Source organism: Pristiophorus japonicus, chromosome 2, assembly GCF_044704955.1.
Source record: "Pristiophorus japonicus isolate sPriJap1 chromosome 2, sPriJap1.hap1, whole genome shotgun sequence".
NCBI lineage: Eukaryota > Metazoa > Chordata > Chondrichthyes > Pristiophoridae > Pristiophorus > Pristiophorus japonicus.
In genome coordinates, this window is record NC_091978.1 from 246,033,801 (window position 1) to 246,046,619 (window position 12,819).

The window sequence follows — 12,819 nt, forward strand, 5'->3', positions numbered from 1 at the left end:
CATTCCACTTCCTCTCGGGGGCGGGTCCGGGGCGCTAACCATTGCGAACTTTCCAGCGCGATGCAAAGAGGTGTATAGCACAGGAACACAGGGCCCTCTTCTTCCATTAAAGGGGAGGGCAAGCTGTGCATTAGGAAGAAAGGGCCACTGCTAGACTACTAGGGAGTGGGGTGTCGTGGCAGCAACCTGGCACAGAAGCGGAGTGCCAGGTTGCAACATTGTGGCATGGACCCCGCGATATGAAGATGCAAAAGCTGCGCGACCAGTAAGTTGGCCATTTAAGAACATTTCAGCATCGGACTTCCCCTTTAATTTTTGCCCTGTGAGCAGCCTAAAGCCTGGTACCCACCCCACGAAGCTGTCATGGATATCGCCCACAGCAGCCTCACGGACGCTATTGAATTTTCGCTCCAGGGCGAAAACGGGTCGCTGCACACAGTGATGACGTTGCCATTGCCAGCGCAGTGGCCTGGGGCACTATCAGTTAGTGCTGCCGCTAAACTCTTGTGGAATTTCGTGCAAGTCAGTGGTGGCACCACGCCCGGGCGAAAAGTAATTTACGCTTTTTTAGCGCTCCCACCCAGGGGCGCTAACGGGAGGCGCAAATGACCCAAATTTTACCCTTATATTTAGTATGTATGTCTTCTCTTTATTCTTCCTCCCAAATATATTGCTTCAGATTCTTCCATGATGTATTTATGGGATCTGGCTAATAGGTGGGTCGTTGGACTGAGCGGAAGCAATTTTGACGAGAGCGAATCAGCCTTTTACATCTCTCCTGATTTTTATTTTCATTGAAATCATTCCACTAAGTCAAAACTACCCCCAGTTTCTGAACTTTCTTTCGCAACTCAGTCACCATTTTGTATCGAAATATATTTATTTTAATCAATTGACTGTGGGAAATGCTAAGGACAGTTTGTTAGTGTTATTTAAAGGAAAAAAGCATTAGAAATGGTAATTGAGTTAAACTGAAGCGGATTCAGATTTTTAATTATATTTAGTTCCAGTAATAACTACTGACTGCATAAGTTGAATTCTATTAAAAAAAACTGAGGGGTTGAAATTGATGGGGTAGAAGAGGGTGCAATTGGAGCAGATCTGCTGGGTTTCTACCCCATTTATGTGGCAATTAGGTGTGCATGGGCGAAGTTGAACAAATCTTCTGCCTACCCTCCCTGTGTCCACTGCCAGCTTTGGGGACATGCCCAGGAGCATTCCTGGGAATTTTACTCAATGCAACATTTGATGGGTAAAAATGAAAATGACTCAAGTTAAAACAAGAAAATTTCACTGTACCCTATCTGCCATTGCATTTTCTTGCAAGATTACTGTTCCAGTAGCATTATGCTAACTATGGATCATGCATGAAATTGGTCAAAATTTGACCTCAAACACAGTGTGGGTAATTTTGATTTTGTGTGACAGTGTAAAATGGGTGATAGTGAATCTGCAGCCCGTTTTACATCTCTCCTGATTTTGAAAATCAGGGAAGATGTAAAACGGGCTACCAATTCACTATCACTAATTTTAGACTATCACACAAAGTCAAAATTACCCCCAGTGGCTTATTTGTTTGAATGAACATAGAAACATAGAAAATAGGTGCAGGAGTAGGCCATTCGGCCCTTCGAGCTTGCATCGCCATTCAATGAGTTCATGGCTGAACATGCGACTTCAGTACCCCATTCCTGCTTTCTCGCCATACCCCTTGATCCCCCTAGTAGTAAGGACTACATCTAACTCCTTTTTGAATATATTTAGTGAGTTGGCCTCAACAACTTTCTGTGGTAGAGAATTCCACAGGTTCACCACTCTCTGGGTGAAGAAGTTTCTCCTCATCTCGGTCCTAAATGGCTTACCCCTTATTCTTAGACTGTGACCCCTGGTTCTGGACTTCCCCAACATTGGGAACATTCTTCCTGCATCTAACCTGTCTAAACCCATCAGAATTTTAAACGTTTCTATGAGATCCCCTCTCATTCTTCTGAACTCCAGTGAATACAATCCCAGTTGATCCAGTCTTTCTTGATATGTCAGTCCCGCCTTCCCGGGAATCAGTTTGGTGAACCTTCGCTGCACTCCCTCAATAGCAAGAATGTCCTTTATCAAGTTAGGAGACCAAAACTGTACACAATACTCCAGGTGAGGCCTCACCAAGGCCCTGTACAACTGTAGTAACACCTCCCTGCCCCTGTACTCAAATCCCCTCGCTATGAAGGCCAAAATGCCATTTGGTTTCTTAACCGCCTGCTGTACCTGCATGCCAACCTTCGATGACTGATGTACCAGGACACCCAGGACTCGTTGCAACTCCCCTTTTCCTAATCTGTCACCATTCAGATAATAGTCTGTCTCTCTGTTTTTACCACCAAAGTGGATAATCTCACATTTATCCACATTATACTTCAACTGCCATGCATTTGCCCACTCACCTAACCTAGCCAAGTCACTCTGCAACCTTATAGCATCCTCCTCGCAGCTCACACTGCCACCCAACTTAGTGTCATCCGCAAATCTGGAGATACTACATTTAATCCCCTCGTCTAAATCATTAATGTACAATGTAAACAGCTGGGGCCCCAGCACAGAACATTGCGGTACCCCACTAGTCACTGCCTGCCATTCTGAAAAGTACCCATTTACTCCTACTCTTTGCTTCCTGTCTGCCAACCAGTTCTCAATTCACATCAGCACACTACCCCCAATCCCATGTGCTTTAACTTTGCACATTAATCTCTTGTGTGGGACCTTGTCGAAAGCCTTCTGAAAGTCCAAATACACATCAACTGGTTCTCCCTTGTCCACTCTACTGGAAACAGTAGTGGAAACAAGACCATCTCAGGAGTTGGATTCAGATGCATAGACTCACATTCTAAAGTCACATCACAAGGCACAGCTGCCCTGTTTCACGTACTTCCCTTTGTTTGGCTTAAATGAAAACATTAAAAAAGCATTTCCATAAGAGTTGCCCCCATTGAAAACGTATAACACAAGCCAGGTAATGCCACTTTATGTGCCCTGGGAGATTCAAAAATTGCGACCTGAGTTTGTCTCCAGGTCTCAGAATAGTCCTGGCATTAAAGACTTCACGTCACATCAGTGGATTCATATCACAACAGCAACCGACACCTCATGAATGTATATGCATGTCAGAAACCACATCTGTTCAACATCACAATTTTCTGTCTTAATCAGCATGAATAGGCGCGTAGGAGTGCTGCATCAGGAAAGATGAATTATGCTCCAAGGTCGGTAATGTAAAGAAGAAAATGAGAAAGAAACAAGAGAATGAAGTAGAATCAGAGGATATTGAAATCAGTCTACAAGGCTGTAGTGAGCGAATTGGCCAATCCATATTAGGGCATGTTATTATCCTGATAAATCACTCAATAAATCACCACATTCTGCGTGTTTTCTAATCATGCTAGGAAATTCTTTTGGATGTACATTTCTGATATAAGAAATGTGTAAATTTCATGTTACTTTTATGACTGTTAATCAATATGAACAGACAGGTGTGTTATTGTAGATGTTGTAGGCTGGTAACTACTTAGAATGAAATTTGTTGTCAGATGTCTATCATTACTGCAGTGTTTTCCCTCCCTCAATTTCTTCTCCATTACATTCGTTCATGAAGGTAGTGACTAATATTTGGGCAGGGGAAGGGGATTTATGATTCCACAGACAGCAAAAGCCCTCAGAAACTGTCTGCAATTGGTGATTTTGGTGTGTCCTGCTTCCACCTCAGCTGACAGTGTCTCCTAACTCAGTAGAGACCAAGGAGGAAACCTATCATAACAGCAGGGATAGGAGAAAATATATTGTGAATAGACAGGAGGATAATTATATCCTTCCTCGTATAAAATGCTGTACATTTTTAAATAGCAAGGAATATACTTAAAAGTTATAGGTTTATAAGCTGTTTGATGTAGCTCTCATCTAATTAGTCACTGATTTCTGGTATGGCAAGAATGAGAATAGTAGAAAATGTGCTTCAAAAAAGTCAAATGCGTTATCTCATATGTGCTTTTGATTATCTTTTGCTCTGTTTACTTAGTGATTCAGCCTTTTAACCTCAATAGAATTTATCCTGTAGTGTTCTTAGCAAGTAAGAGCAGATTAGAAGACAGCGACAGCATACCTTGTGTTTGGACACAAACACAACTGACTCTTTCAGCTGGCCCCAGCTGTCGCTGTGCTGTTTGCTAATGTTGTATCTATAGTGCTGCTTAGTTTGCTATAAACAAAAACAATTTAAAATCAAGTATTCAATACATTATTTTCAGAAACAAATAAAAGGAAAATAATTTCCAATATTTTGCAGTCTTCTTGAAAAGTATATATTATATTTGAAAACAACTTGGGGGTAATTGTGCTCATTCTGACTAATCTGTTTAATGCCAGCAAATCACAGCAATTAGAAGTGCTGTAAAAGTAAGAAAGACTCTCTTGAATAAGTAATAAGTAGCGGTTAAATGACTGATCTAAAATTATATAATTTCTCCACAATTTTCAAAATAATGCAGATATATAAAGATCTGTACTTCAGGGTTTGAATACATTTTGGTAAGTAGAAATGTGATTAATTATTCGTTTCAACTTTTTAGTAATGAGGGTTTTTTTTGGGTGCTCCTTAAATAATTTCTTATTTTCTGTTTTAGTATACACATAAATTTGTTGTTACTAGTCGCTTAACACATCTTTGAGTGACTTTGATAGGACCCAGCTGTCCTAATATCATTATCTGGCCATGCTGCCGATTCACCACTGGGGAGCACACTGTCAGACCGATAGGATGTGCTGCAGCAAGCGACGCCTTAGCCAATTTACAATTCCTAATTCAGCCTCCATGCCAGGGTTCAAGGTTAGTTATAAAATCCTGTCCGGGGATCTTTCTGCCATTACATATTTGCTTCCTATAGCAGTTCTGACGAAGGGTCGTTGACCCGAAACGTTAACTCTGTTTTTCCCACCACAGATGCTGCCTGACCTGCTGAGATGTCCAGCATTTTCTGTTTTTATTGCTTCCTATAACTTATTGTTTGCGCTTTCTTCCTAAAACCAAAGCCTTGTCCACAAGGGGAAAGAAATAGAATTGAAAATAAATAAATATATAAACACAAAATAGGGATTTTAATAGTACAGTGGAGAAGAATACAGCAAGTACATGACAGGAAGAAATTATACTGAAAAATTAAAGAAAGTCACAAGTTGTGAGGCTATCGGTATCATCCATTGGCAAGAAAAGTCCATATGTAAGTAATTAAGCACGTATTTTTTTTCTGGAATTAAAGCCAATGGTGATGACTTTGGCAGGATGAAGGATAGAACTTTGAATTGTGTTTCACAATTTGCATTGCTGTTTATTTGGATGATACTGTAACCGTTTTTGAAACCTATAATAAACAGCAGGTGAAAACAGCTAAAATACAACAAAAGAAAAGAATATAGTAAAAGCACATTAAAACCACAAAGATGTCTTAGAGCAGAAAAGTGAAGTGAGTTAATTGAACAGATGTTCCAAAGCATTCTTGATATTGAGACGACATACCTTTTAATGTTGCTGCAATCCTCAGATTAGTACTAAGCAGAATTCATACAATCCTTACACATTGTGCATACAAAGAAAGAAAAACTTGCCAAAAATGATACCTGAAACTGGCTTACTGGTTCTCTAGTTTACAGCTCTTTTGGTATTTGTCTAGAAGGTTCTTACTGTTGCAGGGGGAGCCCCATCGTTGGAAAAGGAGACAGAATCTCTGTCCAAGTATCACATCACCAAAGAGAGCCACCTTTCCCAGATTCCTTCTTTACCTACTGAATACCATATAATCTGTCAAATCATTATGCACATTTTCTGTGAAATCATAGAGGTAATTAAAGTTTCTGCATCAAAATTGATCCACATATTTCATTTGATTCTAGTAAAAGTACTTTTGTTGTTATGTATCCTTCCTTACTTATTCTACTTCTTGAGTCTCTAAAGACCTGAAGATTTTCATCAGGGCAGCACAGATTGCCCAAGATCTTGTGTGAGGGAACTTTACATAATCATACATCTCTCATTTTACCTCATGCTAACAATGCTTTTTAAGGATTATACTTCTGAACTGGAATTATTAGTATTTTTCCGTCCACCTCTTCACTTGAAAGTAAGTTGATTTTTTTAAAAACGTGAGTTGAGATGACATGTTCTATTTAGAAGAGAGAAGGTACATTTTAAGTATCCTACTGTTTAGACCCCCCAAAACAGTAGGAATTTAAACAAAGATTAATAAAAGATCTATTAGGGGGTAGAAAATAATGTGCCTCTTTAAACTGCCAATAACTCCAGTTTTACGCCATAGCAAAATTAAATATAAATACCAAAAAGAAAAATTATTGTTGTCTTTCAACAATGACATTACTCCACAATTGTGGAGGGTTTCCACACCTGTGCTGTAACTCCAACTTTCTTTGCTGAAAACTTCGGTCTTGGTGCCATGGCAGCTGACAGAGCTGATGGTTCTTGCTTTGGGTATGATGCAAAACTTGGAGGCACAAAGGCATTCTTTCCAGAAGGATAGACATACTCTTCATCAGCAGAAACTGTATTAGCTTGATTGAAAGATGGTCCTGTTGGCACAGATGAGACACTCTTAGAAACAGGATATGCAGCATTAACTGGTTGAAGTGGAACAGGATCAGACTTTATAGACTGCTTAGAAAGTGATGAGCTTGTAGATAGAGGTGCCTTAGCATCAACAGCTGATGAAAAAGTGAACAAAGATGGATTAAGCTGATATGGTTGGTGCTTCATGACATCCAAAACATTGAGAGGTTTTTTGGTGCTTTTACCTTTGGCACCTTTATTTGACTTAGATGAAGATGCAGATTGTGCCTGTGCTTTCAAAATGCCAGGAGGATAAGATGGAGAATGGATAGGGTTGTAAGCCAAAGGGGGAGGTGCTCTTATGTTAGATGAATACTTCCAAGACGCTGGCATGGAAGGGGTAGGGGATGATGACCGTGGTTGTCTGGCTTTGACTGTTGATGAGTCTACTATGAATTTCTCCATTCGAGACTGCCTCCTTGCAAATAACTGTGCTCCTTTCCCTTTCAAAGCTGGCATCTCATAGGCTGGACCAATACCTCCAGCTGGTCCAGAATTTGCTATGGGAGTTGTGGGTGGTGTTTTTGAAGCATATGAATGTGCTGATGTTACTGATCGGGGTCCTGCTGAAGATATAAACTGGTTAGCAGCACCTTGGGACTGGTACCATGTATTAACAGGTTGAACTGAATGTGATTTTACTGGCATCTGGTTATTGCTTCCAGAAGGATGGACTGGAGCTTCAGCATGGATTACTTCTGCTGGTGACAACGGAGGTAACATTGGGGTTGCCCCAGTAGGAGGGCTCTTAACAGATGGCTTTGGTGCAACTGGAGGAGGTGTCTTCTGCTTTACTGCTGGGGTCTGTAAAAAATTTGATGCTTCTGCACCTAAACTAAGGTAATCTTCTTCAGGTCCTGACTCAAAACCTCCACCAGGCTGATCTATTCCTCTACGTCTGTCTGTCTTACCTTTCACCATGGACAGGAGTTCTGGATTTGGAGCTACCTTAGGGCGGTCAACGAAAGTGAACATGGGCTTTGAAGTGTTCCGTTTTCTTGCATCTTGTAGAATACCAGTTTTTATTGCAGGTACACAGATCCTCTCATCTCTGGATGCTATCTGCTCTCCTGCAATTCCTGTTGGTGACCATATGGCTGGTTGAGCCATGGTAGCCAAAGGAGGAGATGCAACACGGTAGACATTGTCAGGTTGTGGGCTGATGGTAGAGTAGGTGGGTGGGGGAGGTAAATCTGACAAGGAGCTTGCCACATTTCTTGCAGGAGAAAAAGGAGCTGCAGCTCGGTTTTGCACACCGGGAAATGGTGTAGCTGTTCTGTTCATCGCACCTGCTCTATTGTCTTCAGCAGACTTCAAGTTCTGGATAATCATTTCAGATCTCCCTCTTACTCCACTTACATTTTCAATTCCATGTAATTTACTTACATCGCTATAATTTTCTGTGGCATGATTTTGCACTGTGATTGATGAATCATTAACACTGCTTTTGGTTGTTTGGTAATAACTTTCCATTTTTGCAGAGTGATTAGAGGCAGCTTCAGATACACCTGCTCTCCTCATTTCCTCTTGCTCAGCTGTGTATTGATCAATCCTTTGCCTTCTCTTGGCAAACAACAAGGCACCTTTGCCCTTGGTATCTGGTAATCTCTGCATTTCGTCCTCAGTCTTTTCTTTCTTCTCGACTTCCACTAAACCTGTGTCCCAATCAAACGTCACAATCTGGGCTGAGTTGACATCGGCACAAAAATCTTCGTCAAGGTCAGAGTCACTGGTTGGTACCAAAGTGAATTCTATGGAGTCCTCTTGATCGTCGTCGGGATCAAACTCCCCAGTGCCGTAGCTGACCAAAGTATACTTTTTTGCCCTCTGGCGACGCTTCTTAAACATTAACGCCCCCTTGGAGCTGGGAGTAGGAGTTGCTGTCAAGAGCAAGGCAATGCTTTTACACTTCGACTTGGCTTCTTTAACCTGCTTTTCTGACAGGCTTTCACTCCGCCGGATTTCTATAGGAAACACATCAAACACAGGTTTTAAAAATTGCACGCAGTACCTGGGCAGCTCTGTTAATAAAATATCAGTATTGGAAAATAAATCTGAAAGTGAAACCATCAATTTCTATGATAATCTGGCTTCTTAGGATAAATGAATACCAATACGTTTGAGTCAATGAGTCAACATGAATAACTCCACTTCACCTGAAATAAAAGTAGTGTTTTAATAATACCCAACCATTTAAAATAAATGATTTGTCTGTAAAGATTTTACAGAAATGTAATAAAAAATGTAAGCTACAAAAGGGAAAGTAAGTATTCTACTATGATTTAATTCCTTAACTATGAAATAATTCAATACACCCAACTTTGCAGTATATACGGTACAGGAGATATCATGCCATAACTTGCAATTTTTGAATTGGTATTATTTTATGCTACATTAAATTGGAGGCTTAAAAATGAGTTAGCAAACCTGTTCAGTACCTTAGAGAATGTATGCTAATTATACATATACATTTGAACTGTAATTGTTTCTTGAGGTTGCCATAATATTGGAATATTAATGAATAGGAATAAACATTTAATTATTGTTAAACTTAAATAGATTTAAATTGTATCATTTTATATAGTGTTTTAAATTCTATTATTTAAATGGAGGTTAGGTATTAAAAATGGCCTGCATGAGGCCATTTCCTTTTAAAGCACAGGCAATAAATATCTATGTAGGAGAGATTTTACAGTAATTATTATAGAAACTAGCACAATATGCTGGGATATATATATATATAGTTAAGTATTCTCTTTAGTATTTTAAGGAAACACTTTTAAGAGAAGTAATTACCTTTAAAATTTTTATCAACGAGATATTTATATTTAGTTAGTTTTATAACTCTTGTAGTTACTTGATACGACTCAGTTTTAAAATATGTTGGAAATTGCTTTTGTATACAAGGAGAAAATTGTAAGATTATTACATTTGGAGAGCATTTCAATCAGACTACAATGTTTCACTTGCTGCTAACAGTAAATCATGTATGGATTCAATTAAAATGCTTATAATCTCTAAAGGGATTCTATTGTTTCTGCAACTCACAGAATATTTAGGTTCTTTGAATCTCTAGAGATAGAAAACACGCTGATCAAGTAGCAAATAATTAGTGGTCTTAAGCTGCTGAGCAATTAACTGCTGAGCATAAACCTGAATAATTTACAAAGTCTTAATCAGAATGACTTGAAGTTTTTCAAAATTGCTAAACTTGAACACTTATGAGAGGCATGCAATAATTTAATTAACATTAATAGCAATGTTAACAGTATCAGATATCTTGTTTACCTATCCCATTTGCTTAATTTTTACTGGATGAAACTGCTGTCAATATAAAACAGTTGTAAACTGCATGAATCCTTCAAATGTAAATTAGGTCGAGTATCATCTATTTTTCTTTTCATAGGAAGCACTGAAAACATCACTTAATAATTAGTTACCAGCATTCAACCCAAATGTACCTAGGTAAAAAATCTTAATATGCTTACAGTATCGAAGGTTGACCTCCCGAATACAAGACAAGCAAAATTCTGAGTTCACTTTTCACTGGAGCAAAGATTTGCTATTTCAGGGGATCAGATAACTCCCAGGATTTACAACTGCTCGTGTCTGTCAAACTCAGTTCTGCAAGCATCATCAGTCTGCAGCCGTTAGCTTGAATCTGTTGCTATTTAACGCTACAAGTAGCATATTAGTATACTGTTTTCTTGGCTCTGTTAGATATCTTACGAGAGGAAAAAAATTAACAGTGCAACATTCCCTTTTGTGTAAATTTACCAGAACATTTGTACTCACTGGCTTGCCTAGCCCGATGTTTGTGGGTTCTTGCCAAATCCTTCCCAGAGCGGGTCTCTTCTGATCCGTGCTCTGTTCCCTCTGATGAAATTCCGATGGAGAAAGGAGGCGTGCTATGTGTTTTTGACTGTCCCTCTTCAGCCAGAGAGTCAGCACACCCACTGCCAACTTCAGACGTGGAGGCCTCCCTTCCACTGTGCTCTCTGTCAGAGGAATCCAAAGACTGATATGAATCCCCTTCTGCTCCTTGCAGCTCACTTTCGACCAGCTTGACTTTTTTGTCCCTCCTGCTCTGGAGTGATGTGGCAGCAGAGGCTCTCTGGACTGCAGCATTTCCATCAGTCTCTGATGCTGCTGATTCAGTTTTCTGGATACTCTTACGCAGCACAGTTGGAACTAAGGCCGCAGAATTCATTTTTTCTTCCCCAGTGATGGTAACAGCAGCTGTCTCTGGGTCACCAAGCTTCCTTTGAGTAAGGGACAACTGGAATTCCACCATGGCCGAATGTTGGGGTTCTCTCTGTTCTGTACTGCTTGTATCCTGCAGTGATTCTCCAAAGCTAGCGCATTCTTTCAAAAACAATCTGGACCTGTTATGTTTCTGATTTTCTTCTTTCTTCCCTGAAATGTCTGTGTCACTTTCTGTCTCGCCATAATAAGCCTCGTCCTGAGACTCAGAGATGTAAAGTTCAAAGGGATGGCCTTGCTTGCAAGATGCTTTGCTGCCAGTAATCTGTAATGTGGTTTCTACTGTTTCCCTGCTCTTTGTTCCTTCGTAATCTGTGTAATCTTGTTGATCAGTTTTCTCACTGATGGGCCTAAAAGGAATGCAAAAAAATCCCCACAATGATTAGAAACAAATAAGCATTTTGATGCCACTGTACTCTTTCGCAGGACTCTAGACTTTATTATTTATTATGACCCTACATTTATTTTTCCTTTACGGCAAACGAGCCAAAGGTGGGCTGTGGAAATGCTACAAGGACACCCTCAAGGCCTCCCTGATAAAGTGCAACATCCCCACTGTCCCTGGCCCAAGACCGCCCTAAGTGGAGGAAGTGCATTCGAGAGGGCGCAGAGCATCTCGAGTCTCAACGCCAAAAGCATGCAGAAATCAAGCGCAGGCAGCGGAAAGAGCGTGCAGCAAACCAGTCCCACCCACCCCTTCCCTCAGTGACTATCTGCTCCACCTGTGACAGAGTCTGTGGCTCTCGTATTGGACTGTTCAGCCATCAAAGAACTCACTTCAGGAGTGGAAGCAAGTCTTCCTCGATTCCAAGGGACTGCCTATGATGACAATGACATTTATTTTAATTTTGCCATAGGTTGAGCTTATACTGATAGGCAATAGATACAACATGTATTACAGCAGAGAAAAACCATGGCATGGATTTTCAGCTTGAAATCAATGGAGATGAAAATCAGGGGGTTTCTATAATGGACAGCTGAGCTGAAATGGCAGTTTTACACTTGAGCACCAATTGAAAATGTTTCTGAATGTCAATTACAGAATTTTTGTTAAATTTTGGTACTATGGATGTTGTTTAAATTTAACAATTCAATAGCGGCAGAGACTTTGTTCAAATCATTAATTTGATCTCTTGTTGTTGCATCATGATCTAAATATGTATCTAATCAGAACATTTAATGTTTTAGAATCTTGCTGTACTTGGGGAATGTAAAAATAAGTAAATATAACAGTGCTTAAACCTTTCTCTTTGCAGAAGTTTCTGCTCAACATTTTTTAAGCTAGAATTTATCACGCAACGGTAAGAGATTGTATTTAGACCGGTGACACAGAAAGGAAGAGCACCAATCAGCACTTGTCTGTACAAACTATCAAGTAACAAGTCTCAAATCTAATTACCTAAATATACATTGAAGATATAGAGACCAGAGGGCTAAAATTGCAGCAGTGAAGCACTAGTGAGTCAGACATTCAGAATGATGAAAGGCTCTAGAAGACATCATTCAGATTTACAGCCACTTTATAGTCAGCCCAACACAAGTTAATTAAACTTTAAAGAAAATAGAAGCAATCAACAAATCAATTAAGTTGCAAATAACAATATTAAAAGGTCAAATCTATAACTCCCACATCCATTAAATGAATCTTTGAAGGCATTTTGATAGTGTGACCGAATAAGCAATCACTATTGCCTTCTAAGTATGGCATATGCCACATAAATATGTACTACATTCTACATTAACACTCAATATGCTAATGAACAGGGATTCTATGGAGTTAGCACAACTAGTACTGCAACGACAGTATAATAAAATCAGAAAATGCTGGAAATCTCAGCAGGTCAGGCAACATCTGTGGAGAGAAACAGAGTTAATGTTTTGTGTCGATGACCCGTCATCAG

The 12,819-nt window shown here is 39.8% G+C and overlaps 1 protein-coding gene and 1 non-coding gene across 3 annotated transcripts in view; one reads left to right on the forward strand and one right to left on the reverse strand.

Moving 5' to 3' along the window:
• Window positions 1-12,819, reverse strand: part of LOC139245222 (synaptopodin-2-like) — a 230,938-nt gene that overhangs the window by 56,065 nt on the left and 162,054 nt on the right. For both annotated transcript variants that reach the window (XM_070871136.1, XM_070871138.1), the window contains exons 3-4: window positions 10,451-11,268; window positions 6,437-8,619 (exon numbers count right to left, since the gene is read on the reverse strand). In XM_070871136.1, coding sequence (XP_070727237.1) covers window positions 6,437-8,619; window positions 10,451-11,268 — 3,001 coding nt within the window. The remainder of the gene's footprint in view (window positions 1-6,436; window positions 8,620-10,450; window positions 11,269-12,819) is intronic.
• Window positions 5,679-5,738, forward strand: LOC139252790 (U7 small nuclear RNA). Its single transcript, XR_011591584.1, has one exon. It is a non-coding gene; the product is annotated as a U7 small nuclear RNA (small nuclear RNA).